Here is a 19,563-nt window from a genome sequence, read left to right as displayed (position 1 = left end):
CAGGGACCCTGGGGAAGGGCCAATCTCAGGGAGTGGTGAATCTGACAGTCTGTTGCATCAGAGCACTTACTAATCCACCTCATTTAAAAAATGATGGCACTGCGCATGGTGGCAGGTTTATCTTATTACAATTTTCCTTTTGATTCCAGCAAGAATTGACATTATGAAAGCAGAGTTAGCCTGTCTCCTCTCCCAAGTGAAGATAAATGACATCATAAAAATCAGACATCATGTATCATATATGTTATAAATAATACCTGGTATTGAGGTAATAACTTAATTTTAAAGACACACATACACACAAATCCATATATCTACATCTCTCTCTTCTGTCATATTTGATCATCTTACTAATTAAAAGGAGCCTGCTATACTATTTTTAGCCATGCAGTCTCAGCCTAGCTGTTTAAACCACTGTAGTTTCCCATCTGCTTTAGAAATGATTTAATAATCAGATAGACAGAAGCTTAGTTCTCATAAGCCGAGATGATCCTTCAGAGCCAAGAGTAGAAGGAAAATATATTTTAATGAGTACATTTAGAGAAACCACTGCTGCTTTTGTCTCGCAAAGGAAGCTACCAAGTCTCTGCCTAACTTGTGTTGGTGTCCATTTACATTTAATAAAGGGGGAAACAGGAGGGGATTCCTTTGTTGCATCTTGCAGCATCTTGAGTATTATCTCTAAAAGCAGCAATGGTTACTCCAGCAATAACAGGGATTTAACCTATGGATACCAGCCTCGGCAGGTAATTTAGATAAGCCTGGGCCATGATACTCAGACTTGAATTCAAACTTTCCTAAAATTTCTATATTCCAAGGAAGGAATTTCCCCTGTAAGAAGACTGGTATTAAATTTTCTGACTCAATATGGAGGTGGTGACCCAATGCTGATTAGATCTCTGCCTTTTATTCCCAGCTGACATTTCTTTAAGAACAAAAGGTGCACACACACGTACAGCTTTTGAGAGGATCAGAGTTCTCAATCTTCATGCTTTAAAGGACAAGAGAGTAGCCAGACCAGTAATATATTGTTTATTCAGAGTTTTTACAACTTCTGTCTGAACCAACTGATGTGGTACACTGTTAGTCGTTACATTCCTGGAGTGAAAAAGCTCTTTACCTGAAGAAGGTAAAGAAGCTTTTGTGCATCTTTTCCACTGCGTGAGGACGGAGAGAAGAGTTGCACAACCTGGGAGAAGCAAGAGGCATTTGCTGGCCAGAGCCCCTTGTGAAACTGAGCCTAAGCAACGGCAGGACCAGGCAAACCGAATGGCCTCAGCCAGAGAGTGCTGCAGACTCGGGGGTGAAGCTGCAAATGCCAGGCTTTTGGCTGGATATTGGAGTCTGTGGGAAATCCCTTTTCCTGTGTTTTCCTTGCCTTCTTCCTCAAACTGTAGTGGTCCGGCACAGTATATGTGGAGGTGTGACATGTGCAGGCCTGCTGTGGCTGCCTACAGCCTATGCTTGCACGTGGTATGCTACAGACTGTACTTTATCTTTCACCGTTACAGTCTGTAAAGAGTGTAATACTTAATGGAAAAAGGAGCCCTCCTGTTATGTAGTGAGACTAAAAGACTCAGGACATTTATTTTAAAGTCAGCATAATAGAGGACATCAGATAGAAGAGATGTGGTGTGAAATGTATTGAGGAGTCAGGTATGAAGAAACCAGGAGCTTTTCCAAGTGGTAAATTCAACTTGGTGCAGAAAGAGAATAAGATGAAGGAAGAGGTGGCCTGTGTTTGAGCTGCGTGGGAAGTAGACTGTAGATTAAGAATATAATTATGGATGAAACATTTTGTACGGGACAGCAAGTCAATGAACACTGAAGATTGTCTCAGTTCCCAGACATAGGTGAATAACTGAATCGAAAGACTGGCCCAGCTTCATTAACCATCGGACGCAGAGCTGCAGTAGGCAGAAGGCAGAACCTGGTAAGCAGGAGCCGCTGTAGTCCTGGTGTTAGCAGCAGCAGGGTGGGTTTGTATGCTCTGTAGCATACAAAGCATTGTAGTCAAAGTCCCACATTACATCCTTAATGACTGTGGAGACAGTGTCCCACCTTGGTTTCTCATGCAAGGATGACTTTTCCAGGAATGAAAATAGGACTGGAGATTTTGTATTTGACATAGTTGTCCTGCTCAGTGGCCAGGATGCTTTCTGTCTGGAGCCTAAACACCCTCCTCCTCCTTGCAGTCGTGCAAACAGGCATTTTCATGATAGCATTTCCTTTGCTTTAGCTTTCTGGTATCTTTTGGCTATTTTGAATCAAACTAACCTTGGCTCAGGACTGTAAGTGCATCCCAGTTCAGTACCCAGTGAAACCCAAACTCCCACATTTAGTTTCAGTTCCACATGTAGGTATTCATTTTCATTATACAGCTATGAAAGCCTTCATGTCTACCCTGCTTGCCTGGCTGTCCCTTCCTAGATGCTGTCAGCATTCTCTTCCAGTTCCGTGTTGTTACCGTTGTTCTTCCCTGCTGCCACTTCCCATCTTCCTGATCCTCAGCTTCATCCCTTGGCCACTGCTACTGCCTCGTGCTGGTTTTTATGTCCTCTGGGTTTGTCTGCTGTTGGATCAGAGTCCAACTCACACTCAAACTGTCCTGATCCTATTCTTAATTAATGAGTATGGTGTCACATGCATGAAATGTGTTGATGGGATCTTATCTTTCTCAGGTGAACTGGCTGATATTTTGCACAGCTGTGTGTCACTGTGATGTATTACAAATACTAACCATGAACACAGTGAAGAAGGCATAAGGCTGCAGAAAGAATTGCTGCCTGATATCATTGGGGCTCTCTTTTTAACTGGTTTCTTGATAATCTCATAGAAATGTCATATACTTACCAGCTTTCCCAGTTTTTCACTTTCCCAGCTCTACCAGCTTGCATAAATAGATAACAGCATTTGAAGGCATGGAAAGTATTCATGACCTGCAATATAATAAAGACAAAGGTTTAAGCCATTATGGGTAGAGAATAGTGGTTGAAAAACTGGGAAGTATAAAAGGTGATACACTGAAATGCTAATGAAGTGGATATCAGAACAGACAGCTAGAAGGGAAGGATATAGGAATAGATACCAGAGTTTCCTAGATTTGGCACCAATAAAAGACATCTGGGAAAAGGTTTATTTTTATCTCTGGAAGATATTTTACTTTAAAGGAAAATGTCCTTGCTCCACTCCCATCATTAACAAATACTGGGTTTTGCTGCAAAAAGGTACTTGCATTACATAGGTGATGGACAGCATCTGAATGTACCCAAGGTGTGAGGGGATCCAGTCAACATCCACAACCTGTTTGATTGTTCTCTTATGGGCGATAACTAGTCAGTGTCAGCACCTGACACTGCGGAGGACTGGGTGCGTGGCCTGTTACAGCGCATGTATTGACTGGCTGCTGCACGCTTGAATACATCACATCTATTCCTGGTATCGGCACAGCACCTTACCTGGAAAATGCCTGTGCTGCGTAGGCTTACGCTGCACGCTCGTCAGTTTGGTAAGTGGTGGGATGTATGTGTTGCATGTGTGCTGCATAGTCTGTTCTGTGTACAGGGGCTCCTTTGAAGGATAAGTATTCATTGTTTCTAGTGGATAAGTTATTCTTCACTTCCCTTCCTACAAAGACCACTGTGTAGTGCTGCAGAATGACAGCTGCCTTTTGCCCCTGAGGTCGGTACCTTCCAGCAGTGGGTGAGTGATCCCTGTGTGTACGGTTTGTGAAGTGCTTTGGGATCCTTCTGGATGAAAGGCACTCTGTGGAGCTCAGGACACACTTGCTATTCATTTACTGTCTTTTATTCCAGCCACATACAAACTCTGAAAGATAAAAGTTGGTACCTTTCCATTACAGACAGGTCTAGCTGCTGGCTGCAGGTACTGAACCAGGACCTTAGCAAGGTGTTTGGGAGGGGAGGGTGGACTTAGCCCCTGCTGCAATTTCAGCCAAGCTTATTCTGATACTCTAGAGGGGTTTGATATTTCAGTGGTGGTTCTGTTTCCCTCTGACTGTGCAAGATATTTACGTATCTGGTTCCCAGTCCCCCTGAAGACAGTTAAACAAACTGAGTTGGTTGCACACAAAGGGAAGAACAGGATCGCACCCTGCCTGAGAGCTAGACTAACAATATGCAGTAAGGGCATTTTCTGAGGTGGCTTGAAAAAACACTCTACTACACCATTGTATACTGACTGCAGTGATCCATCTGTGCCTCTGTCTTCCCATTTTTTTGTTGGAGGGAAGGACGAGCCCTGGATCCATAGCCCGAGGCCCACCTGGCAGGGCTGTGCTGAAGGGCCCTCCTTCCGTGTGGTAAGTTTAAGCCATCCATATGGTTCAACTAATGGCGAAATTGGCTCAAAAACATTCTCAGATGCAAGGACCCCAGACTGCTCCACAGCAGAAGAGGATCTTCCTCCTGGTGCTGGTAGGATACTAGAGGAGAGCCCCAACTGTTATGAAGCTGTTCTAGGAGTGGGTGAGTACAGGGCTTGTGTCAGCTCCTCGTTTGTGCCATACGCAGTGGTGTGCTGGTATTTTTCAAAGCAAAGTGCAATGCCTCGCTTAGGAAGCCTAGGAAATCCTCACAAAATAAAATGAGTATGGACAACAACAACTTTAACTGGACTGCAGCTCTGATCTGTTCCCTTAGTGATACAAGCTGGAAGAGAAAAAAAGCAGTATCAAATGTAAAAACCTAATGCATCGCTTCGCTGCGATGGGCAGTAATGGTGAGAAGCTCAGGTAACTTGTCAGCCAAGCCTTACAAGAGGAGTGGGGCCCACTCTGCAGGAGTTTGGGGGTAACTCGTGAGACCGTGCTGGTGAGAATGGGTGAGCACCCTGCACGCTGGGAGCAGCCACTCCCCTACTTACCCTCTACAGCCACTTTGCAGCTCCTGTTTTCAGTCTGTGTCAGCATTTAATTGGTGGCATTATCCACCGCATTTGTGTGCTAATTTATGTTATATATGTTCATAGTTTACGTGTCTGTGTTTATTTTGTGTTGAACTAAGTTATTTTCCTTTATTGTTTATGTTTTAACTCTGTTTCATATTTAACATCATTAATTTATGTTACTTTATCTTATGTTTGCAATGTATCTTTTAATGAGAAAAAATCTAATAAAAAGAATATTTTTTAAATGACACAAAAATAAAATTTCCCCAAGATCTGCAGTGTAATATAACATTGAAAACCAAACAGTGCTGGCAGGGCTAGGGCCCTGGCAATCTCTTTCTTCAGAAGTAAAGTTTGGTGGCAGGATGTTGTCTGCCTGCTGCCAAAGTTCTTGTAGTACATTAGCTAAAATGTAGGAGATTTGAGTAGTGCCTGTCACCATGTGAAAAACCTCAAATTCAAGGTGATGGAGGTAGAGTTTGTTCATGTCCGGTGGAGGTGCAGACACACCCCAGTTCTCTGCTGGGGGTCTCACAGAGGGAGGGGGCAACGCCACTCCCCAGGAGATGGCTTCTCCTTCGAGAAGGTGATGCTTCTGACTGGAGCAGATTGGGCAACAGTCTGGGAAAAGGACAGCCCTGAGGGCCAAAGAGGGGTGGAAAGCAAGAAGTGGAGTCAGCTATAGCAAAGTCTTAAGCTGGTGGGTGCAGTGGGAGGTGACCAGTCAGCATGGAAGCGCTTTGGTCGGTATTGACATGGCAGAAAGGAGAGCTTGTGCTGCCATACCAGAAGCTCCCCACATGCCTCCTGTCCCCCGTCGCTGCAGCCACAAAGCTCCCTATGGGATAAATCCTGCCTGGGTGTTCAGGTAGGTTGTTGGCAGCATGCATGGGAGTGCTGACTCGTGCATGCTGGTGGTGAATGTCTGCATGCTAGATACACGAAGTGCACTCTGTGCTGGGCAGAGCACGTTAGCATTGTGTGAAACCACAGGTACTGGACCAAACTAAACGTTCTGTTTAAAATTGTTTAAAACAGATAGTTCATAGCCTTTGCCCTCTCTCCCAACTGTGCAAAGTGCTGGTTTTGGTAGATATAAGCAAAGAGCAAGATGGAGACTCCGGTGGCTCATACAGGAGGTTTGGAAGGAGCGCTGTCTCCTTTTCATGTCAAATCCCAGACATATTTCTTTCCTCTCTTACTTGGCTTCTTGCCTACGTTAAATTGCTGAATTCTGCTTCATTAAAATAATTGCTAATTGCATTTTACACTTTAGTTTAGTAGCTGCTCAGCAAAGGCTCACCCATCAAAGATGCTAAGCATCTCCCGTGACCTACAGGTTAATCTTCGCTTCGCTGAGCCTCAGTGAGAGCCCTTGATGGTCCACAAGTGCCGAGGTCTGGTCCTCTGCCTGACATGCAGCCAAGCAGTAGGATGGGCCAAGTACTTGGAAGTCAGATTCTGGGGGGCGCTTTCATAAGGTTTATTAAGAATTCCCTGACGTTTTCCTTGGGTTACTCCAAATTCAGATTTTTACACTGCCTCTAAAAACTGAGGCTCTTGTCATGCCAGTGTTCAGGGGTATAAAAAAAAATTCATTCAGCTGCATGGAGAGAACCAGACATTACCTTTAGCAAGACACGGTGAAGCCGCAAGTGATCCTTGCCTGAAAGCTTGTGTTACAGCTCAGCTGCTTGCAGGGAATGAGAGAAAAGAAAGCCTTCCTGCATCCAACAAGACACACAACATATGCCCTACAACATATGCCCTACTGCTTGTGCTATGCTGTTTGGGCAACAACAGTCTGGGTTTTTAATTGTCGTAACCCTAATTTGTAGTGACAAATACTTTGCAACTGGAGGACTGGGGATTTCTTTATAAGCTTTAAACTCCATTTAAAAAGTTTATTCCTTACATCCACTCTAATTCTGCCTTAAGTTATTCAGCATATGCATATGACAGAGTAAAAGAAGCACTATAGTCATGCTGAGCTTGAAATCATATACTTTCCAAATTCCCTGTCAGCACAGCTTAGATGAAATTTCTCCTGGAAATAAGGCAGGAGTTGTGGACATTTTCCTTCAGTAGGAAAAGACTAGGTAGAAATGTGGGGGAACTCACTGGTTTCATGCTAAACAAAGACATGTGGAAGGAGAAAATTCATTTTGGTTGAACCTTTTTACAGAAACTAGTTGTTCTTTGTGCCAGATTTCCACATTGTAATAATCTGAAAATTCCTCACTCACTCAGAGATCTCCCCAAGGGTATCCCGGCCAAGTGTCAGATGAGACCCAACGTGACCTCTTGGGCCTGAACGTTTTTGGCATGTATTGTACCCAACTACGACCCAATTTAGCCACCTCCAACTTCTCAGAGAAGCCTTTCACCTGACTGAGCCAGGCGCTCACGCCCCACAAGCCTCAGGGAAGGGTCGCAGGATTGCAGGAAGTTGAGGGGTGCACCTCACCTCTGCTGTCTCAAGGCAAACACAGGCCACCCTCGCCTGGTCACCCAAACGCCTCTTTTCTGACACAGGACCATGATGACACTAAGGTCCACTGGTGCCATCCCAGAGTGGCCGTGGATGCCCTCCTGGCGAGCAGGGGGGGCGGGTTTGGCCAGGCAGGCTGGGGGTCCTGGGGAGAGGTCTGGCAGGCTGGCAGTGAGCTGCTGCGCCATCCCAAAGGAGCTGTTGCATGTGCTGCACTTTGGCTTTTATCAGTCGGCTAGCACAAACCTGGACTCCATGCCTAAGAAGCCCTGGAGGGCTAAACCTGAAACAGAGATGCCTGTGGACCAGCCCCTCAGCTGGTGTAAATCAGCAGCAGTTCTGTGAAAGCAACCGAGTCATATTGATTTACCTTAGCAAGTGGATCCAGCGTTTCCACCTGTGACACAACATTTTGCTCCCTTGTTGTTTGTTTTAGTAACAGGAAGCAGATACCAGTTTTCCTAATGAAATGCAGTTTTTTCCTGATCCTCTTTATTTTAATGAGGATGTCTAAGATGAGAGAATCCCAAACCAAATGCCTGCATCCCACCCACCCCCAGCCTGCAGTCATTCGTATTGCTCAGACCCACGCTGTGAGGCTGATGCTTGTCTCTGCATTGAATTGAAACAAAATCCCCTACATCAGTATGCCTGTAGTTGGGGGCCACTAAAGTACCAAAGCTGAACATTGCACTCACACCCCAGCACTCTTGCTTGTAGCCAAAAATTTCACCCTCTGTGTGATTCCAGGGATCCTTTCGCCATCTGTCTGATCACAGAGGTGGACACAACAGCTGCGCAGGCAATATCACTGCCTGCTTCTCGCTGTCTTAAAACAGAGCTTCTCACACCCATCTGTTTGCATGTCCCTGTGCGTGAGGCTGTTCGGCACCTCACACTTCCCTGACGCCGTTATCCTCCCGGGCAGCCAGGCTCCACGCTGGGGACTCATCCCAGCCTGCAGGCGGGAAGTTTGCAGCAGAACCAGCCGTTGGACCTGGGTTCCCAGGCTAACGCCTTTCCCGTGAGGTGGGAGAGCTGCAGATGGAGCCCACCACCTTTGCCTGCGACGGGGAGCAGTTGCCACTGGGAGACCCATGAGCGAGCATTTGCTCTGCGGAAACCACAGCCATTGGCTTTGTTTCTGACCCACCACCTTCTCCAGGGCAGCCTTTCTGTCAGCTGCTCCCTCCCCTTGGCCCGGCCCAGCACTGGCATTTCCCCCTTCCCACTTTGAACACATGCATGTTGAAATCGGGGCTGGATGTGGACCAGAATTTGCTCCTCACCCCCACTGGACCCTGACGCAGGGAGCTGGCGTACCCCCAAGCCGCCTGCCTGTGAGAAGATAACAAGAGAAACTGCCTGTCGCAGATTAGTTAGAGTCTTACTGAATAGTCATTTTACAAACCCAAGGCTTATTTGGGTTTTTTTCCTAAGGAAGTATCCAAATATAGGTGGAAACGAACTTTTTTTTTTTTTTCTAAAACCAGCCATGTTATTCTTCCAGAAATTAACTTCCACATCTTTATGTTTTTCCTATAAATGGGATCCAGGAACTGATAATTCCTTATCTCTCTTTCTCTGGTATTCCATAACAGCAGCAAAATGACAACCGGGGTTGCAGCCCCCCAAGCACTGACATGTTGCCCCGCAGAAGACATGGCCACCTCCTGGGGTAATACTGGGCCAAGCTTCCCAGAAGCGTATTTAAAAATAATAATAATAATCGAGAATTTTATTTATAGCGTAAGAAAGCATGCATGCCTTAAATGGCAGCGGTGCTGGCGTGTCTTCTGAGCTCCAGGAGGGAGCTGGTCCTTCCCAATCTGTGACCTGGGTGCGAGCCGTGACTGTGGCGCTCTCATCCTGGGCAGGACAGTCTGAATGATGACAGTGTTTCCAGTAGACAACTGCTGATGTACAGAAAGTGGCCAGATTCGGCAGTATGTGTTTGTGCAGCTGAGCAAATTATTTGGTAAAAGGCACACATCTGAATAACAAAATGAGACTTCTATAAGGGAACAGTTACATCCTCCTGCAACAGCCCTAAATGGGATGAAATTAGAAATTAAAGGGGGGTGGTGGGTGGATGTTCCTTTTTTGTTAGGGTGTTAACTTGTTAAACGAGGCTCATTTCAAACAGCCTGCTAAATTTTACATTTCAAAATTTCCTACATTTTGCACATACTCGTTTTCACTGTATAATCTGTTTCTCTTGCTCTTTTTGTGGCTCTTTCAAACAGCAATTAGTAAGACTTTCTATTGCGAAGGAAATCTTGGCTAAATATAGTAACGTAGGGGAGGTTGTTTAAGAGCTGCTAGGTATTCCACAGCTCTCTGGTATTCCCTGGATGTTTATTTCAATCAAGCCTTTTTTTTTTTCTTTTAAGAAAAACATCATTCTTCAAGAGGAAAACTCACCAAAGGAACACAGCAACTGGTGCAATACCTGAAACAATTTTTCACTGTTACATCAGTAATTGCAAAGCCATCAATATCCCCTGTGGGGATGTACCCTTCCTACTGCTTGCAAATGGAGAGGCCCAGCTGTAGGTCCTCCCTTGCTCCTGAAAGCAGGGACTGTGTGGCCTATGCCAGCAAAGGGATTCAGATGGGCAGGTGACCTTCTCCCTGGTCCTTGGTCCCGCCAGACAGTGGGAAAGCTCATGTGGGTGCCCACAGCGTGCAAGCAAGGCTGCCATGGCCACGCACCTGCGTGGTGGCTTGGAGGGGAGCGCGGGGAAGGCAGGGAGGCCCGGGCAGGAGTGGGCAAGCAGTGACTGAGGAGACAAGAGACCAAGGAGTGGACAAAGTGGGGAGGCAGCAGGGCAGGGACAGGCTAAGTTAGTTCTGAAAAGACTTTTTTCCTAGATCTGTTAATGTTGTACGCTGTGCAGGGGATACTGATTCACAGGCTGTGATGTCCCAGCTTTCACTGCAGCCTCGGTGTTGCAGTCCTGCCCGGCCTGGGGTAGGGCTCTGCATGGGAGCCGTGGCCTGGCACCAGCAGGACTTTGCTTTCACCAGTTCCCATGTAACTGGAGAAAGGAAACATCTTCAGCATACAGCGTCCCCTTGAACGATAGCCACCTGGACGTTGCTAGCCACAACCCCTCTTTGCCAACCACCTGCCTGGGGCAAAGCCGCAGGCACCTGAAATGCTGGGGGCACGCTCACCCCATCACCTGCCTCCCTGCCGGCAGGGCCGGGGTGGGCAGCCATGCACCCCGCTCTGGGGGAAGGCCCCCGCCCCTCACTCACAGCCAAGCTATCCCACAGCATCACTCACGCCTCCGGGTCTCTTCTGTCTGTCTGTCTGTCCCTCCCTCCAGGGAAAGTCTCTGGCGAGCAAGCGCCTCACGGGCCTGATGCAGTCCTCCTGATGGCTTCAGCCCACTGCCCCGCGGGAGAGACGCCTGGGACCACTGCCGGGGATGGGGCATTTCGGGGAGAGCAGGTCCTCTCGGGGAACAGAGCCTGGGCAAGCGCAAGCGGAGAGCCATGTGCCGGGGGAGCACCTCTCTTCACAGTTTACATCGACGCTTTCCTCCCTGCACAGCTTTATAAGGACAGCGAGCTCTGTGCAGGTACTTTGTTTCTGACTGGGGTTTGGAGGAGCACACTTAACCATAGGCAGAAGGTCGACAAGGCAAGGGCTTGCTGTCTTGTTATATAAGGAAACAGACCCAGCTTCAACTTAGAGAAAGAAGAGCTGAGAGGGATTGGTATTTTTCCTTCATCTCTTCTCTCCCTGGCACAAACATGGCTGTAATAGATGGCGCCGCAATCTCACTTGCTCCCTTTCTTGTGGCCATCTGGATCCAATAAAATATCTGCTGGAAGCTGCTTCTCCTTCTCACAAAATGTCAAATGCATCTCTCCTGCAGATTCATTGACTTTGTTTTTCTTTCCTATGTCTCCCCTCCTTTAAAGCAATGAAGAAAAAAAAAAAAAAAAGCACTATTTAGGTTCATCACCTGCTGTCCCTCCAATAGCATGTAGCAGGTCAAGAGATGATGGCCAGATCCTCAGCTGAAGTCAGAAGAGTGTGAGTGGTTTTCATCATCTGAGGATCTGCCCCGTTGAGTCAGACTGATCCTGGTGCAAATCCTCTGACATCGGCGGAATCGCTCTGCATGTGCGTGTAGTGCAAACGTGATCAGACTGTGCCTGATGCTCAAAAAGTCATGTTTTAGATGTGTAATGCACACACAAACACACACACACACTCTCACACACACACACACATGCGGTATTTAAAAGTGAGTTGTTTTATACTGTATTTGATTTTTTATTTATTTAAGGTTTTGCATACTTACTCGATGATGGATGTTCAAGCTTTACTCCGAGTAGATAGAATTGGACTCCAACTCCAATCACAGAGGGCCAAAAATCTGCTCATGTGTATACAGGGAAAGGCAACTCTGATGTGGGCAGGTATCAAAATTCAGTCTACAGTGAAGAGGGAACTGATGGAGATGGGACTGGCAGAAGCAAAGTGTGAATGGGCAGGGCGCTGGGTGCCAGGTAACCCTTCCTAAACAGCAGCACACCCAGCTGTGGTATAATGCTCAGATAACTGACTCTGCTGAGAAGCACCATTGTAAGAGTGAAATTGTACTGCTGGAGGAAATGAGCTTCCACTAAAACTCATCTGACCTACAGCCCTTGAATACAACTGCAAGAGATGACCCAATAGCTTGTTTCAAATTGTTGGGAGTATGAAGGTTAGGATGAACACAGAACTGAAGTGACTTTAATTAAAAACCCCACACATACTAGCTACAGATAGGAAAATGGACTGCATTCACATACAGTATATTGCCTATATATGAAAATTTCAAGACTCGGTTGACTTAGTGCCACAAAACCTCCTGTATTTTGCAAGCAGTTCAGATCTGAAGCATATGTGAAAATAGACATTTTTTGGCCTTCTTCACTCATGCCAAGGCAAACTGGCTTTTTTGTGCAGGTGGTAGAAATTGCTATATGGCTACAAGTTTGCATTCCTGCCTAGGCAAAACCATCTAGCTAAGTAGACAGCTGGCTAGCAACAATATTCACTTCTGAGGCAAGTATTATTCTAATATCTAAGGCCTATGTATGCACAAAATCAGGCCAGCATAGTTTCTGTCAGAAAAACTACCTTCCCTCTTTACCCATGCCATTTCTCATTTTGATACCTCTTTTTTTTTTTTTTTCCTGGAGAACTCCTATTATCGATTTTACCTAAGGTCCATAGGACCCTCTACACGTGCATGAATGTACAGTAGAATATTGAGTATGATATTTGTCCTTTACACATGCCTGTTCCCATGAACAGCCTGCTGTGTGTCTTCAGACCAAGTTCGTCCTACACATACACGACACGCAAGTGAGTTCCAGGGCTGCGGAACCATCGTGGCTGTGCCTGTACATTCATGTGGTGTCCTGCCGCTGAAGGGGACATTAGATCCCCTCCAAACTGTCATGCAGCTGTCCTTGCAGGACCCATTTGTCCTCTGTTGCTCACCCAGCCAGAGGGTCCCCTCGGATAATAGTGGGTCTTTGCATACCAGGCCCGGTTGTCCACTCATGCATATTCGTATGTGTCCCCTTACATCGTCACTAGGAAAATGCAAAAGCTGGCTCTTCCCAGAGCCTTGTTGATGGTGTTTTTATCTGTGTCAAACCCACCATTGCCATGTGTCACTGCAGCTCTGTAAACCAACAGCTGCTCACACCCCAAGCTACTCTAGTGCCAGGGCTGCCCAGCCTCTAGACTGAGGCATTTCCCACAGGAGGTCTGTCCTGTGAACCCACAAACTGGTCTGCAGAGCATTCCTGAGCGGGATGCATGCATAAAGCATGAAACTCTGGTGTGTAGCAAGATGCAGAGATAGGGAAGTGCTACCAGGGGCTCTCTGCTTTGCAGTGAGTTCCTGACACTGGACAGGTCTTCTCCTGGGGGAAGGATGGGGTAGCTCCATGGAGGTACTCCTCAGTGTCCTGCAGTATAGAGGTACATGTGGACAGGACTGGAGGATGCTGGTGGGTGCACGGGACAGGTGGAATTTGGGTTATGGTCTGTCCAGGGAGCGGCAATGCCAGGCTTTAGCTTGGAGATGTGCCGCTGCCCCGTGAGCGAAGCACCCTGCTCTGGCTTTCCTGCTCCGTTCCTGCAGGACCGTCGTCTTGGCCGCCGCAGTGTTTTGCCTGTGGGGAATATGCTGTGTTTGAACAGTTGAGTGCATGGAAGGAATTTTTACAGACACAGAGAGCATGCATATGGGCGTACATCAGGGGGCCTGGATGCTGAACAGCTTGCCATTTAAATGCACACTCGTGCAAGCTAATCTGCTCAGTAATGGCTAGCTGAGCGGACAGAGCTGCCTATTCTCTGGAGAGAAGAAAGCTCTGCTCCTCATTTCCTGACTAAATTTCTCTAAAACAAACATGAGCGTAGACAAGGCCTCCTCCTGGGAACATGTATGAACTGCTCTTCACATGTCTTTTACTTCACATATGATGATAATAACATGTAACTACTTCCACATGAACCACATCATTGAATTATTGCTTTTTAATGACATCATTGCTTATTCCAAGTGATGCTACTCTTGTACACTCACCGGTGTCCTGTTGAGTGTTGCAAGCAGTAATCTGCTGCTTTATAAGTGTCCCATGTCTTCCAACTACCTCATCGTCCTGAAGATGAGTTAGGAAATCGGCTTTCCACCTCTATTTATGTTCTAAACGGCATTGTTTCAAGGAAAGGCAGTCTGTAAAGCTTTTATGATGTCCATGCTGGGCAAGCTAGCTACAAAGCTTCCCATACTTACAGGGCTATGGCTGTGAAATATGGCTGTACACTGTTACTTGGATAATAGAGTATCCAGAGCATTTGTGGCTATTGTGGCGAAATGGCACCAGGGCAAGCACTAGGAAGGTTCGACAAGCCTGTGCAGACAGCGTTAGGCTAAAGCAAATGGATTAATGTACTCTCAGTATAACTCAGTGCTAAGATCCCATAGAGTACTGTAATAAAATGGTAGCAGGGCAGCCATAAAAAGTGGCAGTAAGCTGACATAATAATACCAGGATAAATGTAGCAATAAGGTAACACAGGCCACTGCAGTAAAGTAGCATTTTGATAATGCAGCAATAAGACACAACAGGACGCTGCAGTAAATTAGTTTGGGGAATAAGACAGTAATAATGGTGCGTGCGGACAAATGGTGGTACATTTGTACCAGGTACTGCAGCAATAAAGATAACACAAGGTGTCCTAGTAATAAGTTACTACAGTAACAACAACATGATGCACTGTAAAGTTATATCAGGATGCTTCCATGCTGCAGTCAAATCCTACAAGAGCTGGTAGCAAGACAATGAAGACAAAATATGCCCCATTTTGGACTGCAAGGCATGAGTCAGTTTTCTGCACGGTAACCCAAATTCTGGAATGATCTCAGCAATACCAATCCTATCACTCCCCGCTTTCAAGGAAGCTGAAGCAAGAGCATACCCCCATCCAGTCTATTATTTTGGTCTGAAAATACAAAATGGACTCATTGTCTCTTCAGCAAATTGTCACAGACTGTGGTGAAGTTCTTCAGTTAGTCCTGACTCAGGTGAAACCACGGTGATTTTGGTGAGTCCTTTGCCTTGGAAAGGATTTGGTTCTCTCATCTTCTGGCATGGGTGATGCTTTTAGCCTATAATTATTTCTGTTCTGGGGTGGGGGAAGGGAAACCCAGGTACAGAACATCTGATTGTACTGGTCTGTTTCCTGAAATGCACAAATAAATTGAGCATCCTGGAAAAGTCAAAGCAATAAGGACCAAATCTGTTCTGTCTGTCATGCACACATGCGCACATGAATAATCGTGATGGATTCAGTGCGAGTCCTTGATGCTTCCATGGGCAGGGCTTGGCCTAACCCTGTTCTCAGTGTCTCCAGCTGAGTGACAGAAGCAGTGTGTCTTCTGAAGTTTTATTTTTTAATATTATCTCCTTTCCTGCTTCTCCTTTTTTTTTTTTTTTTTTTTAAATTTAACCTCACCTCTGAGTGAAACATCCTTAGAAAAAATCGATATGCCATAAGATAATACTCAGCATGGTGGGCAAAGAATAGGTGTGTCCATTTGCTGTCTTTGTACCCTTCAGTGGAGGGTAAAGCATTCTGGAAAATAACCAGTGACCATTGTTAGACTCAATAATCATCAGGCATAAGGGTTTAGTCAAAGCATCTATGTGAACAGCAAGGCTTGAATGGAGTGTGTGTGCTAGATAACAAGCTGGTCTCCTGAGAAAAGGATGTAAATAGGGCACCACTGCAGACTTCTGACTAGCTGCTCACAGCTGGCTCTGGCTTCTTCAGCCAGTCCAACAGATAGGAATTTTCTGCCACATCTTTCTGACCCTTTGCACAACAGCTTTGCTATCCCTTTATGTGGCTTTCTCTGTCTCTAGCTGACTGTGCTCAGTTCAAGTTTTGAGCTCTGATATGCCTCGGCTTGGCTCTTGCCTTAAACTCCTTGGCTTGCTCTTATTGTGGTTTAATGATTAAGCGGGATTATTAAAGTCAAGCTCACAGTAGGGTAAGATAGGCTAGGTTATCATGATTTTGTCGTTTAAGCTGGGAGCAATTTTGCAGCTTCTCAACACTGTTTATAACCTGAGATGGAGAACAAGCGAGGCGGCTGCTCAGCAGAACAGTGGGCTGGTGAACAATACGCTATCTTCATGCCCATACGTACTTTGAACTTACTGGTGAGGAGAAATGCTTTGTAGTGAGAAAAGTAATCTCACGGCAGGAGAGAGTCAGACCTGATCAACTTTTTCATGTGATACAGATTTTGCTTTGCCAGCCCCTAGCATCTGCAAAGCTCGCAGCTAAGAGCCAGCAACCTTCTAATCCTGCTGCTAAGCATTTGGAAACAAGCTTTTCAAAGGCTCTCTTTACACAGCAATGCTATTACTTGAAGCCTTTTAATGTGAATTTATGGCTATTGCCACAAGTGTCAGTGTGGTTGCCCTCTTGCATTTGCAATAGGAAACTGTGGATTCACCCCACGCTGAGGGTGGATGTTAGTGGGCAGAATTTAGGGAGCAATTTGCAGGCTGGGGGCTCAAATGAGTTGCACATGAAGGAATCTAATGCTGTTTGAGATGGTCAAAAGTGCCCAGGTCATCCACACAGGATTGACAGCGATGACACTGGATTTACCAGTGCATTCCCATCTAGGGACATAGAAGATACCCTGGACATCTCATGTGGCAGAGGACAACTCTCTGTGACATTGGTATTGATCCCTGAATATTGCTATTTGTCAGCAGAAATACTAAACTGAGCTTCTCCCTCTCATCTTTGGGGACTTAAACCATGCCATCCTTCCATAAATAGTAGGCAACAGCCAGCCCTGGACAGCACCAGGAAATGGTGACTAGGAAATCCTCATCTGACCTGGGATTTCAGGAGTGATTGTTCCCTTTTGGATCCTTGTCAAGATTTCTCCTGTCCATCCACGTGCAAGTTATTCCCGTATGCTGCATAGCATCATAGCTCAGCACCATGGGTGTCTGATTCTTGTCATAATTCAGCATGAGCCTGATGCCATGTGGATTAAGGCACACCACATAAAAAATTCAAAGGCTGCTTTATACAACACATCATTTCCCCTAAAAGCATCTGGGATTCTGAAATGCCACACTCTGCTCTTCGGAGGTCATTTGGGGCCAAACACAGAAAAATGAGGCACTGTAGGATTTTCCTCCACAAGGAAAAAAATATCTGAAGGGCCTCCTACCCCCGTGGTGTGATCGAAGGCATCCAGACCGGGACAGCAAGTTCTGTCTGTGAGGACTTGCCCAACACCAGAGGCTCACTGTTTCTCTCCAGGGCTGTGTCCCCATGCTGGCAGAGGGCAAGCCCTGGGGGACAGCTGGAGGGGAGTCCTGTGGGGGGACATGGGGGGGCTGTGGTGGCCGGTGCATGAGGAGCACGAAGGTGGCTGTGAGCTCCCATAAGGTAGATGGGATCTGTGAATCCCTGATGCAGGGGATGTGGAGCATCATCCTCTAGTGCCACCCCATTGTGTGCTGCTAAAACAGCTGGGCAGGGGAGGTGGGAAGAAGCGTCATCCCCTCACATGAACCCACTGTCAACCGCCCTCCCAGCACAGTGGGAACTGTATTTTTGGCCTCACGCAAGTATGGAGGCCACTCAGGATTCCGCCATCGGACACTGCTGGCCGGGCTGGGAGCCAGCCAACTGGGGCTGCAAGGGAGAGGAGCCCAGCTGCCACAGCCTGCACTGGCCTCCCACCTCTGGGCGAGACTTACCCCTTCCCAAGGCACCTCCCAGCTTTTGCAAACACGGCAAACAAAGGCTTCTTCGAGCTGGAAAGCTCTGTATAATGCCAGAGGGTTGTTGAAGCCACCTGGTTCCCCGCAGCCCACATCCATGCTGCTGTCAGCTGTGCTCTCCTCTGTGACCATCATCCCTTCCCCTGGCACCAGCACCCTGTGAAAGGCTCTGCTCCTGTCAAACAAGCTGGGAAGCAGCCTGTCAGGGAGCTGGGAAAGCTGCCTCACTGGAGAGCAAGACCTGTGACTGTGACTGCAGCTCTCAGGTTTGAAAGGTCCCAGAGCTGAGAGGCGTTTGCAGCCCAAGCTCTCTTCTTCAGTGAGGTTAGCCCATGCACGCCTGCGCGAGTGAAACAGCAGCATTACGAGGTGCAACCACCAGCGACCCCACGCTGAGGGCTGTGCTGCTTCCCAGACCTGCCTGCGACCCCCGCATTGTGCCCAGCCGTGGCAGCTGGGGGCCACTGGGCTGAAAGGAGTTACACACTTCTGTCCTTCAGAGCATCTCCCTTTTCTTTGTGCCATTTGTCTCTGCAGGACTTGTAACCTTTGCTGGTTTTGAAGCAAGGGACCAGTACAGGCCACAGAAACTGATACTTTCATCATCTAGACTCCCTGCTTAGCACACATGAGAATCCATTTTTAGTATCTTGGCAGTCAGACTGAGAGAGTTGCCATGTGCAGTCCTTTGTCCTGCAGGACAAGCTTAATCTCTTTGTTTATTTACCTTCCAGCCATCCTGCAGCTCTCCTCAATCAGTGCTCCTCCGTGTGTCATGCTGCCAGCACACTGCATTGCCATTACACCAGATCTTCCCCACGTCCCCATTGCTTCAGCACCTGCGGTTCTCCACTGCCTTTCCCCCTCGTCACTCTTCACTCTTGTTTTCTCTGACCCTCTCTTAGAGAGGCTGGTCTGTGCAGCTCACGAAGGGGTTGTCAAACTGACATTTCCCTCCTTAAGGTGGCTGAAGAATCAGTTTCTTCACTAAAATGCTCTTCAAGGGCTGCTACATGCAAGGCTACCGAGCTCTGTATCTCTCTGCAATTACAAAAACAGGGGGAGGGGGATGCATGCGCGGGTTTGGACTCACCCCTCTCTGAATCTCAGCCCCACAGCACAATTTGGCCTGTGAGCAAGACTGGCACATCCTGAACTCAGGAAGTGGCAGAACCTTGGCAAAAGCCAGTTTGCAGCATTTGCCTGCACATTCAGGACTACTTGGCTGTTTTGTCACCTCCGGGACAGCTGAAATCTCTGACACCATTTTCTGTATGTGTGTCTGTCAGTGCAGCTGCATATTTGTTTATACAGACAGCAGCAGGGAAGGCCTCAAGTCTGATACCAGATGTTAGATCCTCCATGCTGGGGCACAGACAGATTTTGGGCATGGTCTGGCCAATTCAAGCTAACTAGAGCTTCCGTAGTCTTGAAAAAGCTTGTCTTGCCAGTACCAGAAAGGACCCTCAGCCAGCCCTGCTCATACACACACACATCCAATACATGGGAAAAACCCATCTTTCTGGGCTCAGTGTGATGGATCATCTGCTGTGGGCCACCTGCAAACTGCAAGCCCTATTCTGTAGCCAAACTCCTGAGCTTTTGCCTGTCATGCATTTTGGGTAGGTAGCTACCCTACCCAAAATGCCTCTCCTCCCATGATGACCTGCCTCTGGACGCAGAGCCCTTCTGCCGTGATGCCAAACTCCTCTGCTGCTCACTGCCTCCCCGCCTCTGCAAAACAGCCCTCACAGCCAAAGCCGGGCAGAGCTTAGCTGCCTTCTGTCATCCTTTAATTAGAGAGTTGTCAG

The 19,563-nt window shown here is 47.1% G+C and overlaps 1 protein-coding gene across 3 annotated transcripts in view; it reads left to right on the top strand.

Annotated features, from left to right (window-relative positions):
- RGS6 (regulator of G protein signaling 6) overlaps positions 1–15,221 on the top strand; it is a 288,251-nt gene extending 273,030 nt beyond the window's left edge. For all 3 annotated transcript variants that reach the window (XM_074824301.1, XM_074824299.1, XM_074824300.1), the window contains one exon: positions 10,735–15,221. In XM_074824301.1, coding sequence (XP_074680402.1) covers positions 10,735–10,785 — 51 coding nt within the window. In that variant the 3' untranslated portion in view covers positions 10,786–15,221. The remainder of the gene's footprint in view (positions 1–10,734) is intronic.
- Positions 15,222–19,563: the final 4,342 nt, after the last annotated feature.

This window comes from Strix aluco, chromosome 4, assembly GCF_031877795.1.
Source record: "Strix aluco isolate bStrAlu1 chromosome 4, bStrAlu1.hap1, whole genome shotgun sequence".
Taxonomy (NCBI): Eukaryota; Metazoa; Chordata; class Aves; order Strigiformes; family Strigidae; genus Strix; species Strix aluco.
The sequence above is the reverse complement of the archived record's forward strand: the minus strand, read 5'-3'. Positions and strand labels throughout refer to the sequence as shown.